Below are 26,960 nucleotides of genomic sequence, written 5' to 3'. Positions count from 1 at the left end.
AGTGATCTGTCATCTCTATAATAATGGCAGGAAACATTTAATAATGGCCTGAACACACAGATCAATTCCTGACTGAAATAACACCCTGACCAGAGTACTTTTACACAAGCCTAATTACTAAAAAGGTCACATCCTACAAAGAAGAGACGAAGACCAAGTTCAACAGAAGATAAAACAATCAGCCATAGCAAACGCTTTCCTTCTCTTTCAAAAGAGCCATTTTTAATCAAGTACATCACTGTGACACCGTGTCTGTATATATGGATTTCTACATTACGAAGCTTGAAAAAGAGACAGAAGCTGATCTGCAGTTGTAGAGGTGCACTGGGGCTGCTGTTGCTCTTTAAGCATGTAGCAATACTTTGTGCACCCACACAGCGCTACTGCAGACCACTGCCCACACTCAGAGCATGCTTCATTTCTGCCTTGATTCAGTGCCAGCAACTTACTTTAGAGCTAATTTTAAAAAGTGGATACAGGCAATTTCCCTTTCAGTGAGGTCTGAAATCACTGGAGGATTTGTCCATTTTAAGGAACTACCAAGAGTTACACGAATGATTTCATTTGTACTGTAACTTGCTTGTTCTGTTTTTGCAGGTAGAGCCACAAAACTTGGAAAACCAGACCTCGATTCAAGGTCATCCCGCCATCCAAGCGCAGGTATAAAAGAGTGTCACAATGCTGTCTCTTCCTATCCTTTGGAGTGTGTGCAAACAGACAATTGCTATGCTGAAGAATACTGTGTGTGTGTGTGTGTGTGTGTAATATACCTGAGCAGAAAGGCATTGGTGCACTCCAATGGCTATTGAGCTGGCAGGTTCGAGAGGATTCGCCCTTCACCTGCCGGCCACCTGTACATGAGTAACGCACTGTGGAACCAAAAGTGAACTTGTCTCCACTCAGTATCCCATTGGGAGGAGACCCAGGGTGTCCACAGTCCACCACTGTCAAAAACACCCACACAAACACACACGCACACACACACACACACACACAAAATCATTCATTACTGAAATGTAATTATAGTGCAAAGGGATTCCAAACTAAGTTTTTGTTTAATTACAGCCCAGTCATAGCTCAAATAATAATAAGTGAGGTGATAATGTAGTTTGCTCTCAGAATGCTGCCATCATCAGATTGTGGAAGTTTCTTCCGTTGTCATTTCCTTTGCCTATAACAACTGTGTGATAATAATGTGATTAAAAGTTAAAACTTAAAGCAAAGAAAGTTTTAAATCAAAGTGTCCCTTAGAGTCCAACAATTTTTTGAACACATTATGCACTAATTTAATACTGAAATATCTGCCAGCACTGCATCACCCTTGTTTCCATGGCGATTATGCTTCATTTCTTTCTCAACCTTCACAATGCACTTTGGACAGTTTTTTGATTGCACACTGAGCTTTAGATTTATATGCACTGTTGATGCCAGTCTTGTTTAAGATTTGGAATTCCCTTCCTGTACATTGTACATAAAAGCACAGAATAGATCAGAAACCAGTGATGCTATTACAAAATATTTCCTGGCAAATACAAACCTGTCAATGAAAATGGACAAGAATGAAAATGAGAAGCAGCCTTAACTCGGATCAGTGAGGTTTGGAGCACAGCCCTGTCTATCAGATGAGAGGATAGCTGTGACAGTAGGGAGTCTTGTCACGGTAGAACATGAGCTAAAGCAGCGTTCTTTCTGCATCTGTCGTCAAGAGCGCCTGACTGAGTCGAACAGCGCTCAAGGATGTTTTGGCGTTTCACGGGATGTGCTCCCAATAAGCCAGGATCAGCCACGAACCTGGCATCGCTAATTAGTCTGCCTACAAAAGTGTGCGTTCCACCTGTCCCTCAATTAATGCACTGATCTAAAACAGCGGGAGAGGGTCACTCAACTGTTTCGGCCTCCATTACAGGAATGAGACGCTAATTAACAGCACAACACTGTTGCCAAGATTTGGTGTTCGAGACAAGGGTCCAAATGCGTCAGCAACTTACCAATGCATTCAGGCAGAGGCTTGTCCCATTGGCCGGTAGGCTGGCAGGTCAGTATGGGGGAGCCAAACAGGTAGTAGCCTGGGTTACAGTCATAAAAGACAACTGTGCCAAAGGTGAAGTTGCCATGCTCAATCTTGCTCTGCCTGATGGAGTTGGCTGGGATCCCAGGATCAGAGCAGTTGACCACTGAACACATGGAAGAAGGGAGGGAGAGTAAGGAGGAGAGAAAAATGGACCAAGAGGTGCATGTGTTATTTGGCAGAAGCAACTATCATGTAGAAGTATCTTTTATTTTGATTTAATCCATGCAGTCTCTTTATTAAAATGTACATGTTAAAATAAATGAATTGTTACTCATGTATATATTCATGTATATGACTAAAAGACAGTTCTAAAGCCTTCATTTTGGCATGTGATTCCCCTCAGTAAACATTTTAGTCCCAAACAACGTATGCAAAAATAAACACCATGGCACAATCTGTAAAGCAGAACATCTGCCATATTTAAGCCTATTAACACATCACTGAGACAAATACAGCCAATCTTACCAAACTTGTATTATAACTTGTACAACAGCAAGGGCTGCTCTACCTCAGCCAGAATGCAGTGTATTTTGGCAGGTGGTGGTTCAGCCAAAGCTCCGTGTGAATAGAAGACTTAACTTTTTTCCCCACCTTTACATGTTGGTGGTGGCTGGCTCCATTGGCGGTTGGCCTGGCACTGAGCCTGCACTGGGCCCTCCATCACATAGCCCATGTTGCAGGAGAAGCTCACCACATCGTTCAGGTTAAAGCCGTTGCCTATGGTACGTCCGTAAATGGGGCTGCCTGGATGCCCGCAACTGATGGCTGTAGAACAAAGTGAGGCAAATCTGTTTGTATAGTGATTATATTGTATAAATCCCTATATGAGGAAAAAGTCAGGTTGTATCTTAGCTAAATCAGAAATCTTGGTTGCCCTGCTCAAAACTATTTAGTTTTTAATCATAAGTGTTCATTTTTATTTTTCTTTAATTTTGAAAAAAATGCTACAAACACTATACTGATTATTCCTTGCTTCAGTAGGATATTCTGTGTAGATTCATATTTATATAATAGAATACTTACACAAGCCAAAGTACAGGATCATTCATTGGTCCACAACATAGGCCTGACACAAATGAGCTATTACTGTATATAGTCCCTCCTGGATTTTGTGATTTTTTTTGATAGAAGAAATGATCTAGGATGATTAGGAGGTTATAATTTTACCAAAATTAACAGATTTTCCAAGGATTTGGGCCAAGATGTGTCATGGCAGATGATGTGTACAGCAAAGCATAGAAAATAATTATATGAGTGTCTTCAATAGTAGTAGTTTAAGAGAAGAATCCTCTGCTTGATATTTTGCCAAATTCAACTTATATTTTTTGCTACAAAATGATCACAAAACCTTTCCAAATTGCATCTCAAAAAAAAAAAAAAAAAACTGCTGTGAAATTGAGCATATTTGGCCACAATCAAAAAATAACTCAATAAAATCCTGGAGGGACTGATAACAACATGATGTACTGTATAACATAATGATTCAGCATGTAAAGTATAAAAAAAAAAGAACCAAGTAAATCTTTTAATCAAATACTGATTTGTGTTTGAACAACAAAAAAAATATGAAGCCTAAAGCCTACACAGACCTACACATTGCAACAAAATGCTACACTAAAGTAAAACTCTAAGCAGTTTGGTTATACAGAACTTTCTGTTGAGAGGAATGACTATAGCACCAGCCATCCTGAGCATATCGTGAAAAACAGCTTGAAGTACAAAATGTCTTCATCACTGTCTCTTTTCTTGCCAGTGGGTGAAACCATAGGGAGCTGCTGAGTGAAGCTGAACAAATAGTTAACTGTATGGTGCTGGTGGGTGTGCATGAGGCAAATGGGCTGTTCATACACACTGCTGGTTAACTGTAGAGCCATGCCTTTAGGCAAGATGTCACTTTGATGTTAAGGTTGGCTTGATGCGCTAATTAGCCTTGTGTTCCTGCGCGTACAGTGTGAACTAATCCGATACACGTTTCATTTTGTTCAACAAACTGACACTGGAATGAAACAGATTTATTCAACAATGATATGTTATGTCAGTGAACATGGTGATTGCCAATTTTAGAGCAATATCTGATCTTCCTACGTGCTTCGAGGTGAAATTCCTAAATAAAAATCCATGTTTATTATGACAATGTGGTTATTACTAAGCCTCTCATTTTCCCCAATATGGGTGAAGAGGAACTCATACTGTGTGAGAATGGTAGTCTTTTCTTTTTCACTCCACAAGGGGAGGTTTCATTCCTCTTGAAGGCTCTTCTCCCCTCATCACTTCTGCTTCTCTCCTGCTCTCATAAACAACCACAGTTCATTTGCATAATTACAGAAGTAATTTGTTTCTTTTTGCACGAAGGCAATTTTCCCTTCATTTGAGGAGCTTCCATGGAACAAAATTTCAAACAAAATCGCTGTGTGTTAAAATAGCTGAAAACTCAGCCTCTCCCCAACACTCTTTCATATTTTCTCCATCTCTCTCACTTTCTCTCCCTAGACCCGATAATGATTATGGCTCTGTGTACATGGCTTGGAAAGGAAATCAACCGCAAGGCAGCTACAGTACACCGAGCTTAGTATGCAAGCTAAAGGGGAAATTCTATTTAATCTTATTCATTTGATTTTAAAGAAAGAAAACTGAAATGTATGCTTGACTTGTGCTTAGGAATCGTGTTTGCCAATTGGGTCATTTTCCTCTTTTTAAAAAAGCGCCTCTGCACAGAAAAGAATATTAACAAAATGGTACAATTAGCATTTTAATTCTAATGCTAATCATTGTCTGTCTATCTGTCTGTCTGTCTGTCTGTCTGTCTGTCCATTCATCCATCCAATTCTAGATACATGTAATGTTTAGAATGTCTGAGACAGAAGTGAGTTCCTGCTAACATATTATTCATTATTTTATTAAGAAACCAAGAACTACAAGCTCCTCGATCCTGATGGTTCTCCCATGGTGAAAACTTATTGAAATTTTCAAAGGGCTGAGACTGGAGACTCCTTCAACTTCAATACATGGTAAAGAAACATCTCCTCACGTAAAGCTTTACCATATCCACAGTTATATGTTTAACACTGTTCAATAATTCACTTGAACAATAAATTATTATTCTGTTACTATAGTAATGAGTGTATAATATATGATGTTGTGATAAATGTATGTTAAAACCCAAATGCAACAAGTGCAATAGTCAATAAATGCCTGTAAATCAGTGTTTAGATTTGACACTGATAATGTCAAATCTAAACTGATTAACTGCTGAGATTATGCAATACAATGGGACACTTTTTTCATACCGATTTGCAATAATCAATGACATAGTCTGAAAAAATTGAGTTTTTTGAAAAAGTATGAACATCTTGTCATTAATCAGAGTCTGTGTGGCGGTATCACATTTCTTTAAAATTCTAGACGAAAAAAATGCAGTATTTTTCAACACATGATGATTTGGTAAGTCAGGGAAAAAAATCTTAGTTTTAATGGTGAGAATACATGCTCAATCAACTTATTTCTGAGTGCTGCTTCAGAAAATAAACACTTCTAGCCTTTCCCAGGATTTGCCAGGCAAAGTTTGGGGGATAGATGAAAGTATGATGAGATTGGATGGGGATAAATGAGATGAGTGTGGGCTCATTGTACCGCTCTGCTTTGGAGCCAACAATAAATCATTAATTAAAATGCCCCTTGAGACTGGGAAAGGCTCTTTTGTTCCCAGAGATTAGTGAATTCTCCAAATGCCAAGTGGGAGAGTGCTGAGCCAAAGCACTTCCCCTCAGTCTCCCGTGACACCGAGGCGTGATGCAGGCTTTTCACTGCTGCCGAGTGCACTACAGTGACAGCTCTTCACCTGTAGCAGCTCCAGAGAAAATATAGAACACTTTGATAACTTTGACTCAAACTTCTGATGACAGCAGGCATAGCAATGGTACAGCTTACTTGATTTACTCTCTCTGATGCAGACCGAAATTCCCAAGTATGAATGCTTTCAAGCTCGGATGCACAATTTTTATATATTTTTTAGGTTCTAGGAAAACAGCACATTGTCTCACACTTATCATTTATATTCAGAGTCGTGATGCTTCTTGGAATGGCTTATCTTCACCTCTCGTAGCACTTACAGTTCCAAGACCCAAAGAAATAATACTCCATTGTTAGTAGGAATTTTATTAATTTATTTAATTATATTGGAAAAGCAAGATCACACTTACGGATGCAGATGGGAAGCTGTCCGGACCAGTTGTGGTCTTGCTGGCAGATGCGCACTGAGGAACCTATGAGTCGGAAGCCTGGGGCACACTGGTATACCACCGTGTCCCTGTAGCCATAATTCTCCCCGACCACCTGACCGTTCACAATCTGCTCAGGCAACCCACAGTGACCCCCTGCATGAGGAGACAGGATGACAGAAAGAGAAAGAGGTTGATGTCGATGTTTAATTAATATTACACTGCAACATTAACATCACATACTGTATTTTTCAAGAATCTGCTTTGTGCTTTTATTTTAATGTAACATTTAAATAGATGACAGTCGTTCAGATTCAGGATCGCTCTTTGCTCTGGCTTTGAAGAGGAAGCTTTAAAGGAAGCTCCGAATAAAAGTGTTGGTGGATTCTCAAAAAAAAGGTCTAAGATCTATGTTGAAGAATGTTCACTGGCTTATGTGCAGCTACTTGTAAAGAATGTAAGAAAACATTTTTGAAGCTTTTTCATAGCCAATGATTTAGATTTAACTGATGCTTTTACCAGGTTAGAGGACACTTATACAGGAACCGTATATTATACCTTAGTGCATGTTCCGAGCCACACACTTAGCTTGAATGCCAAATCAAATGAAAGTCTTTTCATGAACTTTGTGCACTTCTCTTCACAAACGCTAGAGTTTGAAGAAAAGGTAGAGAATGTGGAAAAGGATTGAAGGCGTCTACCCAGGCATCGTGTCTCTGTTCCGCTCCACAGGCCAGACGACAGGCACTCTCTCACTGTCGAGCCCACCAGCATGTAGCCAGCCTCGCACGTAAAGATGGCTGTTGCCCCAAAGGTAGTCTGTGTCCCAATCTTCTGCCCGTTGGCAGGTGTGGGCAGGTCTCCACAGGAAATGACTTTGAAGGGAAAGAGAAAATTACATGGAAACAGACCAGAGTCAAAGGAAGAACGGCTGCAAATCTGAGCAGTGACTTCAATCAACCTTTATTGCAAACGTACACACTCAAGCAGTTTTATATATTTCCAGTATAAAATCTGGATTAGCAAAAATTACACTTCATCTCGTTCAATATATGGAAGATAACTAAGATCTAGGATATGCTTAGAATTTGACATGAATAATGACACTATTTCTCTGCCACTAATTAGACCAGGGTTTGATTAGCATGAGTAAGTACGAGTGTCTTACTCTGACAGTGAGGCCGCTCATTCCTCCAGCTCCACACACCATTGGCCATGCACTGGATGTGGGCGGGTCCCAAGCGGTAGTAGCCAGGGTCACAGGTAAAGATGATTTTAGTCCTGTACTCATAATGTGACCCACTAACAATTCTCCACCGTCCATGCTCCAGAGAAAACGATCCAATGCTAGGGCAAACAACAACTAAAAACCCACACACACACACACACACACACACACACACACACACACACACACACATACACACTCAAGCAACCTTTCCTCGCAATCTGCATTATTCATTTCTGATTTCATTTGATATTTATAACAAACAATGACAAGAACGCACAAAAATATTACTTTTTTCAGTGGGCAGCCTTGCTGCCTCACAGCTACAGTCTCACTGGTTCGATCTTGAGCTCGAGTTACTGTCTGTTTAGAGCTTTCCATGTCCATGTGCTTCTCATTTCTGGTTTCCTCCCACTTCTCCAAAAACATTCCAGTAGGAGGATTTGCTACACTAAATTAGCCTTTGATGTGAAGGAGTGTGTAAATGTGTGTGCATGGTGCCCTGTGATAGTCTGGCATCCCATTCTGAGTTTATTCCTTCTCCACATATGAACACTCGGATAGACTTCCCGGGATAGGCTCTGAATTCACCGCGACCCTGACCAGGAAAAACTAGTTACTGAATTCGAATGAAAAAATGAAGAAGAAAGATTTTTTCGAAAAGATAATTTGTAATTTAAGTTTATACCAAAAACCTTTAATTCATCAATATTTTGTCCTTGCAGTCGAAACTGAGTTAACAATTACCAACAAGAAGTCAAAACAAATGGATATTTAAAAGCTTTATACGAACTGCTATGAAAAATGAACCGTCGTCAAGAAATAACCCATCACTTGGCACCATACTGATACTTCCCCACATAATCAGCCCTCAGTGCTCTTCATAAAAGCTCTAAACCATAACACATTTGAAGTCTATTTCCTACACTTCAAAAATCAGCGTCCTCATTTTGCTTCATTTTGTAATGGGGCCAAGGCATCTGTGTCTGGACTTTAATGGGTAATAACTTAATGTTTTGGCACTCAGAACATAATCAGCTCATAAATAAAAGAGAGGTGAGGCTGTAGATACAGGGCTACGTGTGTGTGGCAAAGGCTCATAAATAGGCTATAAACATGTTCCTGAGTGTGTGCGCCGGTGTTTGTGTGTGTGTGTGTGTGTGTGTGTGTGTGTGTGTGTGTGAGAGAGAGAAAGGAGTCTGGTACCTGAGCAGCGAGGAATCTTGTTGTGGTTGCTCCATGTGCCATCAGGCTGGCACACAGCACTGGTCAGTTCTTTGGAGGAAAGACGGTAACCATCGTTGCAAAAGTAAGTCACCCGTGTTCCCACTGAATAATCCACAGCCAGCACGCCCCCATTCTCTGGAGCCTTGGGCACCCCACAGGACACAGCTACGAAGAAGGAAAGGCTTTAAACATTTAGTTGTCCTTAAGAATTCGCTTAAACTGATAGAAAAGGTCACGGTATTAGAGCTGTTGGTTGCTGCCCTATTGAAGCATAAGCTACTCAGTAGTAATTCATTAGTTTTGCAGTTGCTTTTTAATGGAGTGCGTGCAATGTTTTTATGATGTGCAGATGAACAACAGCCTTTGCGAAAGGTCAATACCAAGATTAAAGAAATAGCTGAAAAAAAATCATACGCAGAAGGGCATTAGAAAATCTTTTTAAAGGAGCTGGAAAGTCCACAAAGCCACCGATTCGATCGGTTTCGTTTATTGTGCTGCTGTCTGGGCCTCGTCAAGCTCACCAGCAAATGGAAGTTCTTATCTTGATTGCGCCTTTTTCCTTTTATATTGCTGCCACTGAAACATAAAGGGCATCAACCTATTGTAGGGTTTTTTCACACTTTGAATATGAAACATGATCAAAGCATAGACTCTGCACACAAAACCTGTCTCTCGCTATGTTTATGTACTTAACCTAATATTGAAATACAAGTCAAAGATAACACTGTTCCCTCCTGTACTTTCACACGTTGATGAGGACTAACGAGGAGGCCTTTTTACTTTACTTCAGGAGAACAGAAGCCGCCGAAGAACCTGAAACTCTTTGAAAGTCTACAGAGTCATTTAAGTGTCACTCTGTGTTAGGATGTTGAGCGCCGCGTAAACCGTAGCCTCGGAGGGCACGAAGCCGACGCTGTCAAATTATTGCATGGAGCGAGGTAGCCATGAGTGCACTGACTCAGAAACTATTTACACATGTGGCACAGATCTGACTGGATAGGTGGTGCAGTATAAATGACACAGATGAAGAGAACTCGACAGATTAGTCATTAATGTGACAGATCAAACAGATCATAAATAAACTGCACCAGGCAGAGAGCAGCACAAGTAATTACTGCATCTCTGTCTGTGACCACAAAAGCTTGTTAGAGAGGCTAGATTCTGAACTCTGGAGACGAGAGAAGCTGCTGAATTAATTTTTTGTGCCATGAAACATTCCTGTATAATATGCGTGAGTGATACAGACGGGAAATGTCTGTAGCTTGGGATGTTCAGTAGTACTGGCGATATTTTTCTTTTCCTCACTCACCATTTTCAGCAACATATTAATGAGAAATCCTTCAGGAACATAAAGCAGAGAAAGCAAACACTAGGTTCAAGGTTCCAGAATGCAATGCAGCTCTATTAAGCAGTTGAGCTTGTAATCTACGATATGACAAGCGTGAAGATGTTGACTGTGGTTTTATTATGAAATAAATTAGATGAAAGAGCATTAGTGTGAGAACAGAACCACATTTCAATGAAAGAAGTTTTATTCGTTACTTCAGATTATACGTTCATTACAAATCAAATCTTAAACACCAGAGAATCGCGTGTTAATTCGAACCTGCAAGTTGTTTAGAGTGGATTTTTCCATTGAGGCCACTGAAATGTATAGAATAAAGCAGAATCTGCATTTTCTGCGTATTAGGAATGTTTTAAAATCCGAGGAATTTGAACATGTCTGTGTGTACAGTATGCACAGTTCAGCTAACACACTGTTATTCTTCAGAAACAAGATCCACCAACTGATCTGATCTGTACATTTCTGTCAGGAAAGATGGAGAAGGAAACTGCAGCTTCAGCAGTTTTACTGCAAAGCTTGTGTCTCTTCTCGGTGTATGATATTAAAATCAAAATGCTTAGTTACAGTTATGGCTACATTCACCGCAGTTATAAGCTAGATAACGCATTTGTTTTGTTGATTTATGTGATTTATTCATACTGCAAAAAGTATGAAACTTTTTTATTAGCCATGACATTTGTTAGTTAAAGTCTATTATAAATAGCAAATTAACTATAGCTAGTGACAGACTAACCCAGTGACAGTGTTTCCATAAACTGACTGAGTTCATGTTTTTACAATGCTAAACTGGTAGCTATAAATAAATCTAACTGTGATAAGGGGAAACGGTATATGTTTTAACTTTTGCTGGGCCATTAATGAGAGAAAAAAATCCCTAAAATAAAGTATATCCTGGTAATATTACGATTATAGTCTATATTATGAATTAAAGAATTTAAGCCTTATTAAATCCCACACATTTATGTTCCTCTTGGTCTTACAGTACTTACATACTGCAAATTCTGTTTAGCCCATATGGAAGAGTATTTATCAGCAATGAAGACACTGTGTAGCCGTGTTTAGTTCTCACCCTGGCAAGCAGGTACCGGTGCATCCCATGTGTAGTAGCCATAAGGCGTCTTCCTGCAGACAGCTGTGCTCTTGCCAATGAGGCGATAGCCGCGATCACAGGCCCAGCGAACCTGGCTGTTCAGATGCCCTCCTGTCTGACTGCTGATGGAACCATGGAGTGGCGAATCTGGGGTGCTGCAGTACAGAGCTAGTGACACACACACAGACATGCAGACAGACAGAGAGCAAACCCCATCAGCTCTTTAATCACCACCTAGATGAGACGCCCTTGCTCTGGGCTATCTCAGCATGCCTTCTGCCATGTGTTAGGGAGCCATCACTTGGCTGCCTTTTTGGCAATCTGCTACTACTTCTCAAATACTGTCAGGACACAACAGTATGAGAAATAGTTAAAACATTCTGCTTTCTTTTTAGCCAGCATGTTCCATGTACAATTTATTATTCCTGTATCCAGGGATATTACATTTCTTCCCAGCACTTATTCTGCATCAGAAATATATTATTTATGTTTTGTTCAAGATGAACATGACCAAAGGCATGATGATTGTACAGCTTCAACCATGGCGAGAAAAAAACAGAGAGAAAACAAATCCACAAAATCTTTTTTTTTTTGATATCTGAAAATATTACATCATGTTCCATTCTATTCTATTCCCATCAGCCGTCCGCTGGTAAATATCTAGTTCCTTTTTTTTCATATGTATACATACTAACATTTTCAATTTAATTAATACTAAAATATCTAAAATGCTTGCAAGCAAACTTTGATGACAGCTTAATTACTGTAACCTGTATTAAACACAATAAATAAAAAAATAATGAAATAAACACATTACTCTGAAGATATATTTTAGTTGAAATTTAATTACATTTCAAAAAATATTTATATATTTTTGCAAAGCGTGTTAAACTAATAACTATAGCAGTGCATTAAATAAAAATCACTTTTAGATAGTACATAATGGTTTACTTAAATACTAATATTACAGTTTCTAATATAAGGCTTTTTGTGATATGGAGTTAGTCCTAAACACTAAGCTAACTGCAGAGCATACATGCACTTTTACGCACAGATTATTGTATTACCGTATTTTCTGCACTATAAAGCGCACCGGATTATAAGGCGCAGTCTCAATTACGGGGTCTATTTCTGTTCTTAACCCATACATAAGGCGCACTGTATTATAAGGCACAGTCTCAATTACGGGGTCTATTTCTGTTCTTAACCCATACATAAGGCGCACTGTATTATAAGGCACAGTCTCAATTACGGGGTCTATTTCTGTTCTTAACCCATACATAAGGCGCACTGTATTATAAGGCACAGTCTCAATTACGGGGTCTATTTCTGTTCTTAACCCATACATAAGGCGCACTGTATTATAAGGCGCAGTCTCAATTACGGGGTCTAACTGGGTAACTGATAGCCTGTAGGTCTTTAGACAAACAAATGTTGTCGTCTTCTTCTTCTGATTTTTATTGGTGGATGGCAAACCAACTTAAGGTGCATTTACCGCCACCTACTGGACTGGACTGTGGAGCGCATAATGGTTAGGCAGAAACAAATGTGGTTTTGCAACATACCGGTAGTATACCTACCTACCGGAGGCGTGGCGGAGGTAAGCGTACGTACTGTAGTATTACGTAATGTTCTCTGATTGGTTTATCGCTGCCAGCGTACGTATAGTGTATGTATTACATCCCTGTGTCTGCGGGAAATGGTCCGACAGTCAATCAAGCGGAGCGCTTACCAAAGTGGCACAACAACATTTTTACAGATTTTTGGAACACATAAGGCTCACCGGATTATTAGGCGCACGGCCGATTTTTGAGAAAATTTAAGGCTTTTAGGTGCGCCTTATAGTGCGGAAAATACGGTACTTCTTATGTGTAATTACATTTGTGTGAACAGCTGGTTTCTTTCTGTCTGTTTGTATTGAGATGTATGTAATTACCTGCATAAATCACTTACTGCTGCATTTTTTTTATAATACAGTAATTCTAAAAAATGTATATTTTAAAATAAGTGTAAAGCACCTGTTTAGCTAATATTAAACATTTTATCATCACAATTGTATTGCAAAAACAGGAGACATATATACATATATATATATGATCGTATGATCTACAACACATATATATATATATATATATATATATATATATATATATATATATATATATATATATATATATATATATATGTGTTGTATGATCGTATGATCTACAAACACTGCAAAACTGTGCACTTGTGCATTTCCCAAAACTTTACACATCCTCAGGAGTCAGATGTATAGTTTACAGAAATCGATAGAAAGTGAGACCCACAAATACAATCTAATAATTACATGCAGTTCACAGACCTCCTTTAATCTGTAAGAATTCAGCAAGCACATCCATAAAATGACCTCAATTTCAGTCATGCAAAGCAGACATTCTCACTCACTGCACACACACACACACACACACACACACACACACACACACACACATACACACACACACACACACACACACACACTTCCATATCCCCATCCACACCCTTATAGATTTAATGATAGTGTGTGTGCTGCTGTAAAAAAAGACAATCGTAGATAACAACCTTTAAATCTGAATACTGTATTAAGATGTTAAGAGACCCGCTTGTGCAACTCAACATGAATGAGCCATCCATCATCTATAAAACAACTAATAACAAGCTAGTGAGCTGCTCAGTTAACATGTGCTGTCACGTTTCAATTGACCCGGGTTTTAATAGACCATGAAACTCTTGGCCTGACTGGCATGCCCTCATCAATCATGACACGTATCTCAGGGAAAATACACGTGAGGGAACTGTTGTTATTAAAGGCAGCAATGAGGATGTGTCTTTCTCTGCTCCATAATTCCACTTCCAGGGAAAGTAATCACAGGCTCAGGATGATTGGGAGTTCATCCAGGATCAGGGGCTTTAATCTTAGGAAGAGCCAGACTGCTGGTGCTACTACAATGAGCAGACACTAGTCCAGAAGTAAAAGCAGTGAAATGAGAGAGCGGGACAATAAGAGAGAGTGGGGAAGAGAGAGAGAGAGAGAGAGAGAGAGAGAGAGAGAGAGAGAGAGAGAGAGAGAGAGAGACGTGGAGAAGGGAGCTGAATGAGAGGGAGAGACACAAGGAGGGGGGAGTGAGAGAGAGAGAGAGAGAGAGAGAGAGAGAGAGAGAGAGAGAGACGAGGAGGAGGTAGCTGAACGAGAGAGAGAGAGAGAGAGAGAGAGAGAGAGAGAGAGAGAGGTGTGTGTGTATTGTAACACTTTAGAAGAGATTTGCTCAAAAGTCTTCTGCATACTTAAACATCTGAGATGATTATCTTCACATAAATCTCCAGAACAGCTCCGGTGGAGAATTAATGGCTTTCCTTGTCATCGCCCTCCATGCTCTTCGATACCCTCTGTCTTTATCAGACCAGATGTAATATCCGCACTAGCCTTTATTAATCATTTAGGAAGGATGCTCAGAAATGTAACTGGGTTATGCAGAAAATTAAAGAAAAAATAAACAGGGCTTCCAGACGGAGAACATTTCATCTTTCAAAAGTTAAGGACTTTAAAAGGACAGAGGACTTCATTTGTGTTGAAAACTGGTAGTGTGAGGAAAAAAAGCTTCTTGTTTAAAACAATACAGGTGGAGCCTGGACGACTCCCTCGACGACTACTACATGAACTAACTAAAAATATAAACTATTCCTTCATCATTACTCATGTAATGTCCCACTGGTAAGTCCAGCCTCATATCTCTCACTATGTAACTACATACCCCTGACTATTGTTTTACTGTATTTCCTAAAATATTTATTGTTATTAAATACAACGATGAAGTAAGATGAACAGCCAAATAATAGAGTGAGACATTAATTGTTTGGTCCATGTGGTGGAACAGATAACTTCATAATGCATGTATAAAGTGGCTCACGGAAACGTCACTAAAAATAAGCTTCTGTACTCACACCATCCTTTCCTTGACGTCTGTTTCATTCTCTTCAGTTCGATCCTTTGCTAAATATGGAAAATATACAGTAGAGTGGCTCTGCTGGGAGTTTTTTTAAATTCTTTACTACTTGTGGCAAAGTTTTCCCACACTTTTCACACACACAGATTTAGATGTACAAGTGCTGCGCTCTAATTAGCATAAATTACTCTTAATTGCTCCAATATTTTTCCCCCAGCAAAAATCTACCATAAATGTCTATTTACCATTTAAAAATCTGTTATCATGCTTAGATAACGTGGTGTTTCCTCCATACAGCACTATCATGTTCTAGAACACTGATACAAAGCTGAGGTCTGAATTATAGCCAGCACGACTGTCAGATCTGCTGGTACGGAAAATAAAGCAACACCTTCTGGCCAACCAGATCTGAGGATTCGGCAACATTGAGATATAATGTTATAATAAATGCAGTAATAAGACCCACTGAGCGTACAATAAACTCTTTCCCCTCTGGGACAAGCACAGAGCCACCGGGGACATGCAGCTCTTAGATGACCAAAGACTGCATTATTCATGACTGCTTCAGTCTTTTCTGTTTCATGCAGAAGAAACTTCTATGTGCAGAATTCCTCCCCCAAACCCTACCCCCACCCCCCACTCACTATAGATACTGTCATATTCACTTTTTTATTCATGCAGCCATGACTCACATCAGACATACACTTTCTCACTTTCTCTTTGATGCACACAGAGCAAAATAGAATATGAAGTAAGAAATTGAAGGAGAGAGTAATGTGTACTGTAGTTTTTGCCTTGCATCTCAAGAGGCGTTTGTAGTAACATTAATAGTGTGTACTGCTGGGCTGTTGGGTTGTATAATGTACTGCAATGTGTCACAAAGTACAGTATGTAGCATCTGTCTTTGACTTATTTATACACTGACACACACACACACACACACACACACACACACACACACAGAAACACACACACACACACACACTTTGGTCTTACCATCCTTGTGAGAACCTCCCACTGACATAAATATTAAAGCACCTAATTAATATTAACCTACATAACCTAAATCTAACACTAACCTTAACTTCAGTAACCAAAAAGAAACCATCTGACTCTTATATTTGTTTAAGCAAAAACTGCAGGTTTTTTCAACAAAAAAGGTCCCCACAATATCAATACTCTCAGCTAATCCTATTCATTTTGTCCCACCAGGATCTAAAACCAAGCCCACTCATACGCCATGCATCAATCCACATGCTTGCTCAGATTAAAGAGCAGTAAAAAGCATGCAAGTGAGAAAGTGATTGAAGTGGATACATACTTTGATACTCACCGACATAGCGGATTCGGAAGCCTTTCTTATTGGTGCCGTGGTCAGCTGCCCAGCGTAGCAGGAGCTGATGGCCGGTGCTAGTGATGTTGAAAGGAGTCGCAATGTCACCACTCAGAGTGGCCAGGGTCTGACCGTGGATTGTAGGACCTTAAGACACACACATATACACGTACACATTAAGCATGCACATTTACATACATTTAATTACATAAAGTATTATTTAAATTAATACAAATAAAGTTACAGTACCAGAAAATACCAGCATCCAACCAAAGATTCATTGTAATAACTAGTTTATTTAAACAAATAAAATACTATGAATACAATCATGAAATATAATGAACAATACTGTTCAAAAATTGTATGTGCTGTAAAATTTCTGCGTAATCCGCCAGTTAAGAAAAAAGTTTAGAAGCAAGTAAGAGCCAAAGCTTGCAGAAGAACTGTGGCAAAGTCTTCAAGATGATTGGAAGATAGTAATAAAAGTGCAAAACAGCAGTGTGAGAACTGATGTAATTTTTTTGTAGCATTGTGTATGAAATTTTCAGAATAAAAGTTCAGCCATGCCATAAAAACTGAACTTCCCATGCTCTGAATTATATACGCATGATGATTCTGGTTGCACTGGAGGATAAGGTCTAATTTTGCACTCTAGGAGACACCGAGATGTTGGAGAGTGCAGTAAATATATACCCTGGCTAGATGACTGCCACATCTGCCATATTATTTCTAAAATTATGTATCAGCAGGGGTAGGTGAATTGTAAAATCTTTTTGGTCATTTTTTTATTATTGTTTGTTTCACTACATACAGAGAGGTGAGCTTAAAGAGCCATGCTGCAAGACTTGCACTTGCTGTGCCTGAATCCTGTGGAAGCCAAACACCTCCCTGCAGTCACAAACCTGGCACTTTTCCGACATTACCTGGTGCACTGTAATAGAAAATTAATCAATGATTTGTTGGTGTTACATAACCTGACACAACCTCGAAGGGTTTATATCACAACAATTTACCCATGCTTGCAATTTCTGATTTATTAAAAAAAAGTCACATCATATTTATATTGTTTCTAGCTCTGGTTCTTGCTGCAACTTTCCAATTATCACTGACCTTTAGCAATAAATAGCTGTCATGTCACTATAGGATCTCTCTTTTTTCTCTTTTGAAGTTAATAAGTCAGAAAAAAAATGGCTTATCAAGTTACAGTAAATCTTGAAACTTTAAAGAAAAACATACTGAAATGCTGACACTGGAGACTCCATCCATAAATGTCTCCTTATGGAAAGCTTAACCACACTGATGGTTATTAAATAATAACATACTTTGTTTTCTATTTCTTAAGCTTAGATTGTGTGGAGTGTCATCTATATAAGTCTCTGTGAGTGAACAGTTACTATAGAAACAATAATGTACTAGAAACAGAGCATTGACTGTCAGAGCTACTGTTCAAGAGAAAGATAAACCATGGCAATGATTTGAGTTACATTCAATGCGAACTGACAAAAGACACAAAAGGCAGAAGTTGAGCAGTATACGTACACCAGGATATGTTGTGGCTTTCAACCAACCTGGTTTATGTTTCGAGTTTCAAGTGATGTTAACAAAATCTAATCTGCCCATCATGTGCATTGTGAAGAAGCCCAGAGTCTTAACCACTGAGTTTCCAACACATGAACAAGAGCAGGCTGTTTGGACATGTTTTCTTCCAGAGTGGATTGTGCCAGCACCAATTATCTAGCCACCACATATCCTGGTCATGACATAGGTGTCCTGCATCACATTACATTCATTGTATCTTGTATCCAGAGCCACTTAACTGAGCAAGTGAGGGTTAAGTTCCTCATGACCTTCTGATCAGAAATCCAACATCTATCCACTGAGCTACCACTATAGGTTATGAGGTCAAATCCCAGCACTAACAATCTGAGATTATAAATTTGTATTTATTTGCTGCACTTTCATGTCACCGCAACAAATTTGTGTTCCAGTGTTCACAAGCCACCTAGTGCTGACCTTACATATAAAGAGTCATGCTCTCCATCACCATGTAGACTGAGTCAAGACTGAGATTGTCTCTCCTGTGCATCCCATTATCTTCCCATTCCACCCACCCAGAGATTTCAGTGAATTCACCTATGAATAACTATGCTTTCTTATAATTTCTGGTAATAATATCTCTGGTGATGAAACATTATGTTTGCACCCTCAACAAACAGGCAGCAGGTCCAAGCCTACAGTTGGCTATGAGATATGTTGTTCTCTCATTGCACATGAAGGTGTTATTTCAGCCTGGTAAGTGTCTTCATTTTCACTTAACAAAAACTATTTTACTGTAGGATCCCAAAAAATATGTGGATGCTAAAAAATATAATAATTATTATACATAATTCTTTTTAATCATTATTCCTTTTTTTTGTATTGAACATGTAGTACCATAGACCTGAACATTAATAAAATATTAATGAAACCAAAATACAAAAAAAGGTTTTACTGCATTAATGCAGTAATGGCAGAACTATTATATATTGCATCTAAGAAAGTTTTAAACTACTGTGTACCATCAAAAACTTCGAGAACGTCGTATTCCTTCTCGGTCTGAAAAAACTCGAAGTGTAGAGTAATGTTGTAGCCTTTCTCCACGTTGATACTCCATGAGCACATCTGCAGGTTGGGGTAGCTGTCTGGATAGCCCGGGCTCAGTATCACTCCGGTCGAGTCAAAATGAACATCCTGAGCTGGACATTGCACTGATACAACAAAAATAAGAGCAGCACTGGTTTAGATTTGATATTATAATAACTAATATATCACTATTTTTAGTATTTATTATAACATAACTTCCTATGTGCTGGAGCTTGCCATTAAGCTTTCTGGAGCTGGAGCTTGCCATTAAGTAGATTACATCAACATGCAGATCTTTTAAATCACTGTACATGAGATACAGTAAAATAAAGGGTTTATTTTTGATGGTAAAAAGACACTTAAACAACTCACCCTGGCAGGTGGGCGGGGGACCATCCATCTGCAGCCTCTCACCCAGCCGACACGTAAGAATCTCACTCCCCACCAGGGTGAAGCCGGGGTGACAGCGATAACGGATAATATCACCTAAGAGGGAAAGGGAAGGAGTAAATGGAGGAGAGAGAGTGCATACAATGATTAAGCTACTGTTTAATTAAGAGAGACAGCTAACCTCCACAGCCCTAATGGAGATAGATGCCATCGATATAAAGGTGAGGAATATTTATTCATTTAAGGTGTTGAAAAACTCTTAATTGAGCTGTAAACCTGGAATGTTGCTGTAGTGATGAAGCAATGTGTTCATGCTCTCCAATTTGCTGGAAAAAAGTTCCAAAATGAAGATCATGGATCTTCTTTATTGACTTGACTTGACACTACTTTATTGTCATTTTCTGATGTAAAAAAAACCCCAGCCCTGTATATCAGCAGCATACAGAGCATACAGCATGTGGGTGTATGTATGTGGGAGAGTATGCATGGCAAGCTGAGTCCATCTGCTGTATTAAATGCTCATATTATTTACCACTGTCAGAAAACTGTGGCCTGTTTATCAGAGGCCTGTCTCTGCATTATTTCACTACTTCTACGCAACGTTACGAGTGTGGAACTGTAGATCTGCATTTGGGTGAAGTAAAACACAACAGTGTATGCTTAGAGGAAGATAGTCCACACCAAGGTGGTGAGATATGGATATTCACTTCAATTCATTTGTATCTGTATTGCACTTTTAACAATGGACTTTCCCACAAAGCAGCTTAACAGAAATCTGGGTATAAAATATTTATTTCAAATTCAGGTTACAACCCCGAAGTGGATTATTTTCATTTAACAGCACCTCACAACGTGTTGCCTTCTACTTCTTATATACCACAGAGGTGTTACAACTATTATAATTTATAATTTAGTAATAAACAACCCAGCAAACTGTTTATAGTTACATTTACACCAGTCTCTCTTCTTTACCTCTTTCATGGAGGAGACAAAAATATCCAGCAGCGTGTTTTGTTACACACAAACCGGAAGACGTTTCCCATGCTGGAATTCTTATGGACATTACAATGTTCTGACATCTGAGAATCAGTGTATAAATGTTAAATATTAAATCTGATCAAAGTCAGTGGTCTGAACAACAGATATATTAGATTATGTGGAGCCTCATTCAAGTGGCTTGTGAAGGTGCTGTTACTGTAGTAATAAGAAATGTATTACAATGAAAACATTAATATAAATTTAGCATTTAAAATACAGCTGGAACTACTGTCAGAGCTGTGCTGTTGCAGAAAATTAATCCCCACCTTCAGATTAAACAGAGAATTGCACAACACTGTGGAATAACCAGATCTAGCTAAAAGCATGACATTTGGTTTGGCTCTATTAAACGCTCTCTGAATATGTTGAACGTTCCTTGACAGAATGTTTTAAATATTGATCAGTGTTTTATGGTTTAAAGCTGTACCTAAAAACCCATAAATGGCATGATCAGTGGAGAAATGAAACTTCGTTGTAACTCAAGAAGACATTTTATTTGTTCTTTAATTATCTATAATTAGATGATCATATCGTTGTGAAGTTCATTCTACATTAATTCATCTTCTGTAACCGCTTTATCTTGGTCAGGTTTATAAAGAAACCGGAGCCAATCTCCAGGAAAACTCTGAATGTTAGGCTGGAATACACACTGGAAAGGATGCCAGTACATTTACATAATGTTATATATTTAATGTTAGCCAGCTAGGGCGTGGTGTGCTTGCTGGTGTCTGCCAGAGCACGAACTGATCAAAGTGCCTGCTCACTTTCAATGTGTGTGTGTGTGTGTGTGTGTGTGTGTGTGTGTATGTGTGTGTGTGTTTGTTGTATCTGCTCTGTAATTTTGGATAGCTAGCTAACATTAGCTGGCTAGTTCACTTCCATCAATTTGCCTTCAACAAGAGACTGTACACCACAGACCAACTGTGCATGCACATTAGCCAATTTGGGAAGGTGAGAGGATTGGCTGTGTTCCACTCAGCACTCTGTTTCAGACATGAGAGCGGCCACGGTGTAAATGTGCTTGGCTCCACAACACCGCACCCAGAGTCGACAGTAGCAGACTAGCCAGCCAAGCTTGAAGAAACAAGATACAAACAAATACAGCACATACATGCTATTAGCCTATTACACTATAAACTGCCTATCCTGTTCAGCCCTGAATACAAAACAGACCATAACAATGGAGGACATTTTGCATTATCCTTCATATTCAATACATAACATTCTTATATGCCTAAGGTTGATGGCTGTGTTTTTTTTTTAGCTTTAAAAACAACAACGAGGACAGAATGCAGCTCCATGTTGGTCCTTTCTCACACTCTGTGTTTGATCAAAAGCTGCAAACTAGTGCATTCTCAGACTAATCTAATATCTATCAATAGCTTGATGATGAATCTATTAAAGCTGAGCAATGCATTAAAGTTCTCATCAATATTACACACAGACATATTAATGCTTAAAAGCTGCATTTGTCATTTATTTTTTAAAGTGTTTTAAGCTTGTAATGTGCTACTGGTTTCATGCTTCTTTTCCTCCAAATACCAAACCAAAATACATTACACTCTGCTCTGTTTTCTGCCCTTTTGTGTAATTTGTATTTTTGATCAGACAATGAGAGCGCAGTTAACTTTTCATTAAAAGAAATAACGGGTGGATGGAGTAGTCTGTCTTTCACACGTCACCTCCGTCACTGCTGATGTTCTAAAAATGTGTCAGTGAAGAAGGCTGACGAAATATCATTCAGCCTGAATGTAAATTAGATCTGTATAATCGCCTGACAGGACTGTCACTGATAGACTGTATGAATCGATAGCCTGGGGTAGAAAGAACTTAGCCCCATTTCTACATCCTGTTCTATGCATATTTCTGATAGTGTAATGCCTGAGTCCACAAAAATTCCAAAACAGACACTTATTACCAGCAATATGATATGAATCCCAAATATAAAATCTGCTACCCAATGTCTTTTTTTTACATTTATAAGACAGGGCTTAGAGCTTAGTTCTGCTACCCCAGTTGTGATGATGTGAATAATAAAGTTGTATCTTCATAACCTTTCTATAACAGAAAGCCTACAGCAGCAAATAATTAAATTTAAATACTTGAAGAGCTTAAATACACTACTGCATAAAAATATACTGACATGGCACTCACGATGATTACGTTACAAGCTTTTCCATGTGTTATGTGCAATTCTTATAGAAACAATGTGTAATATATGTCCAAAAACAAACTTATTTTGTCTGGGTAGATTTCATCCCTTGTATTTTCTTTATGTTGTAGTTATAACTGTTAGAATTTACCAATTATTATAAAGTTCACTATTATTATTAAAGCTTATATGTTGTTGTTTTTCTTCGCTACAGTCGGTACAGTGGATCATCAGATCCGTATATTTTGATTTTTGGCACAGGTTTGTTTTTGCCAGATGCCATTCCAGACACAACCCTCCCATTTAACCCAGGCTTAGGACTGGCACCGAGAGTTATCCCCTCAGTGGCCCCACTGAGATCAAACCCAGCCTGTGGCAGTGAAAGACTGGCTAACTAACATACTTAATAAAAGTTCAACTTTATACTTCTTCTTTACTTGAGGATTATTAAGATCTGTGATGCAAAAGAAGGAAAAAACATCCTACCGATCTCAAACTCTGTGTCTTCCATTAGAGCGTCTGCATTGGGCACTTCTGGAGGAGGCTGGCACACTCGTAACTGATAAGCTGTAGCCAAAGAGAAGCCAATATCACACATTTTAAAACAGAGCCAATACAATCAGAAAGAATACAATCAAAAAGCAATAATTGCTTAACCTTAAAGTGACTACTCAAATATTTTGGGTTTTAAAAACAGAGAGAAAGGATGAAGACCTGAAAAATAGTAGGAGTTAAAATTCTGGAAGACTAAACAATCATGTGGAAATCTAATCAACTTGCACCAGTGTCGCTGCTGTTTCCTAAGCTGGTCATTTGCATGCGAGTGTTTTGCAAAGTGAAGTGGAGGCCACGCTGAGCTGGCATTGAGGCACAGCTAATGACAGGGGCACCTGCAGAGGCAGCTAATGATGTGATTAAATATGGTGACACTGCAGTGTGTAGAAGGATGACTATCACAGCGCTAGTGCTCTGCATCACAGTCACACAGGAGGAATGCTCCTTGCACTTCTACTGATTTGGTTAACATCACCAAAACCTAATGCCATGCCAAGACATGAATTAGTAAGTCAGGAGATGTAGCATGTGTTATTACAACATTTAAAAGCAAAGCTCAAGTCTCTGGACACTTAATGGATATACCACTTAGGAGGAAACAGGATTAATTAGTCTCCTAAGGTTTCGTAGCTGGTACTCTTACATCATTATTATTACATCACAGTTATTTTTGCTCATATAGATAACAGCGTCTGTTAATTACTTCAAGTAGCATCACATAATTTTGTGTGTTAATCATTCTGGTGTTAATAAAGCTTGATCAGGATCTCGATGCTGGTGAGTCTGTTTGAGGTTCTGAAGCTGTAACTGTGGGAACAGCAAGCTGATTAAGATGGAGATCTATACGTTTGAGCTGCTGAGGACATGAGTAGCTAAGGATAGAAGCTGGAGGACACTGCTTGTGTCACCTTGTCTAATGGAAAGCCAAGTTTAGATATGCACGACTTTACATATTAAAAGTCCACTGGGCTTCTGGATTCCTTCTTCCCAATAAACCTGCATATAAGGTTTGGTCCTATCACTACTATGTTCAATATCTGTCTGGCTCTAACTGGCAGCTACAGCAGTGACATTCTTCATTAGTCTCCATGGGCTGCATTCAGAGACAGAGATTTAAACCCAAAAGTTACATCAGTATTATGCAGGAAAAGATGCTTGTATTGAGAGTTATGCAGCTGCTTATGCCAATTGTCAGGGATCTAATCAAAAACAAACACACAAACAACAAAAAAAACATAGATAGAAAATGCGGACTGAAAAAAAAGTTTTTTCTTTGCTATTAAATATGAACATAAAAGCAATAGACATTAAAAAAAATATAATATATAAATGAGAAAATTCCAAACATATAAACAAACATCTAACAAAAGTCTAGAATAACAATTTATAAATACATAGCTGCATGAATAATTGTAATTATAACATTAATCACTGGAAATGTGATTTTTTCAGCCCGCATTAATCTGCAGCTTATAAATAGTTCTTGATCCAGCACATCCTATTATTTAGCATTTTATTTCTTCATTATCTGACAGCTAGATTTACGCACGTAATGAAGCAATGAGATAATAAATATAAAAGATGAAATGTCAAACTGTCAGACAGTGGCACTGAACTTCTCCTTCATTATGTTGATACAGAGCAGGAAAAATTCCAAGTTGAGAATGGCACACGTGAGACACACCTCTATTTCACACAAATCCCACCTCACTTTGGAATAGCACTTAAGTCTGTAGTTACATCTGGGCTTTCAATGCCTATGTGCACAGTTCTGGTATTAAATTCTCCCTGTGCACGCTTAACTACACTCCATAGCCCCATGAGAGCGTCTCTATTTCTATTTATATCTCTATAATCATTGACCGAATGCTCCGGAGCTGAAAAAGCAAAAGGAAACTTGGTCGAGATGTTTCTTGCTATTGGGAACATCGCTCTAGTGTCTTTAAGCAGACTGTTGGTGTCAGGATGCAGCTTTGGCCACGTGCTTTGTTTATGTTCTGTGTTCACGTGTCTGCCCCGCCCTTGTCTCTTCCTCCCCGCCTCTGCACACCTGTTCCTTATGTGTTTAATTGTTATTAGTATTTAGTCGATCCGCGTTGCCTCTAGCAGCGCGGAATCCTTGTCGTTGTCTGTGGTCTCGTCCCTTGTTGCGTCTTGTGACATGTCTTTGTTCCTGTTTTGTGTTTTTTAAGTGTTTTTTACTGTCAGGATCCAGCCCGGACTTTTGGCCATGAGCATTTGTTTGTTTTGTGTCACGTGTCTGCCCCGCCCTTGTTTACTCCTCCCCGTCTCTGCACACCTGTACCTTATGTGTTGATTGTCGTGAATTTAACCGTTTCATGGTACGGAATCCTCGTCTTGTTGTCACGTCTGTTGTCTTGTTCATGTTCCTGTTTTGTTTCTTTTATTTAATAAACCAGTTTATTTTAGCTATCCTGCATTTGGGTCTGTTTTTATCCCTACATCGCTGACAGTTGGATATGTTTCAGACACTGATGTGTTTCTCTAAATCTTGATTATATTTCTAAGAGGATCACTTTTGATTACCTTCAGTACAAACAGAGATGGTAATGTTATGCACCAGACATGAATGTGCTGAATTCTGAACAAACAGGTTTGATGCCTCATTTGACTAAGAAGTCACTAAGTAAAAAAAAAACCCAAAACAGATTATGTGGAAACAACAAATTCCAGGTCACATATTGATGCTGTAATCACAAACACAGTATTCTCCTTGTTATAAATGTATAGCAGAGGCTACAGGATATGTTACTTCAGAAGTGGTTGCACAGAGAATAAATTACAGTGTTCTCTATAGTGATAACACGGTTTGGTGCACTAAGCTGCTTTACGTTGCTAAAATGTTCAAAATATATGACATTTACTAATGCCACTGGCTGCAAAAAATGCAAACGTGTACAATATGGCTGAAGGGCATAGCAGCTTGTTTAAATGATCTGACTGCCATTTAAGCAAAATAAATCCCCAAAACAATTCTCTTTCTCTCTATTGCACTTGTTAGTTAGAGGAGATGCTTGCCACAGGCAGAGGATCGATATGGAAGCATGTTGCAAGTCATAAACACAAGCAGACAACGATCAGTCCAGTATCTGCTTAGCTTCCTAATGCCTCTATGCCAATATAATCAGTGTAGGAGCAACCTTGTGGCCAGTTCGGAGCCAGTTATACGTTGTTATACAAATATACTTATACACATATTTTGGTGGTAATAACATAAGTCTATGAACCGCAGTACATAGATCAAACTGGGCATTCAAATTAGCCATTAGGGAAAATGGAGAGGATATAAGGGAAAGTCCATGGATGTTCGTCTTTGAAACTCTCACCATGGTAACTCAGGACAAAGAAGCCGCTGCCGCTGAAGTCGCTGTGGAACTTGATGAGGATCTGGTTTGAAGTGCTGTATACTGACTCCAGAGCTGTGTTCCCACTGAACTGGCCAATCTGTGGTGAGCTTTGGTCCGGTCCATCCCTGTCACAGTCACAAAAACAAAACAGAACAGAACAAAAAACAATCTAAATAAATTGAAATAAACGATGTTGCATAAAACCAAGTCATTAGGGAATGGTATCAAACAGACCTGATGTATAACAAGTTTAGCATGCAATGTAATATTCCAGAACGGAAGAACTGTATTCACAGGTGCATATGTTTGTCTAAATTAGAAGACAGTTTTTGTCAATTGGTGCTCCAGGTGCGAACCCA

At 38.9% G+C, this 26,960-nt stretch overlaps 1 protein-coding gene across 3 annotated transcripts in view; it reads right to left on the bottom strand.

Annotated features, from left to right (window-relative positions):
* Nucleotides 1-26,960, bottom strand: part of csmd3b (CUB and Sushi multiple domains 3b) — a 406,848-nt gene that overhangs the window by 39,474 nt on the left and 340,414 nt on the right. For 2 of the 3 annotated variants that reach the window (XM_060897478.1, XM_060897479.1), the window contains 13 exons: nt 26,581-26,726; nt 23,165-23,245; nt 19,471-19,584; nt 19,035-19,223; nt 16,477-16,623; nt 11,158-11,346; nt 8,723-8,908; nt 7,457-7,651; nt 6,990-7,163; nt 6,271-6,444; nt 2,663-2,836; nt 1,989-2,174; nt 771-944 (listed from right to left, as the gene is read on the bottom strand). In XM_060897478.1, the coding sequence (XP_060753461.1) occupies nt 771-944; nt 1,989-2,174; nt 2,663-2,836; nt 6,271-6,444; nt 6,990-7,163; nt 7,457-7,651; nt 8,723-8,908; nt 11,158-11,346; nt 16,477-16,623; nt 19,035-19,223; nt 19,471-19,584; nt 23,165-23,245; nt 26,581-26,726 (2,129 nt within the window). Of the gene's footprint in view, nt 1-770; nt 945-1,988; nt 2,175-2,662; nt 2,837-6,270; nt 6,445-6,989; nt 7,164-7,456; nt 7,652-8,722; nt 8,909-11,157; nt 11,347-16,464; nt 16,624-19,034; nt 19,224-19,470; nt 19,585-23,164; nt 23,246-26,580; nt 26,727-26,960 lie in introns of all 3 variants that reach the window. The other variant, XM_060897477.1, reaches the window with a different exon arrangement.

This window comes from Tachysurus vachellii, chromosome 21 (assembly GCF_030014155.1).
Source record: "Tachysurus vachellii isolate PV-2020 chromosome 21, HZAU_Pvac_v1, whole genome shotgun sequence".
NCBI lineage: Eukaryota > Metazoa > Chordata > Actinopteri > Siluriformes > Bagridae > Tachysurus > Tachysurus vachellii.
The sequence above is the reverse complement of the archived record's forward strand: the minus strand, read 5'-3'. Positions and strand labels throughout refer to the sequence as shown.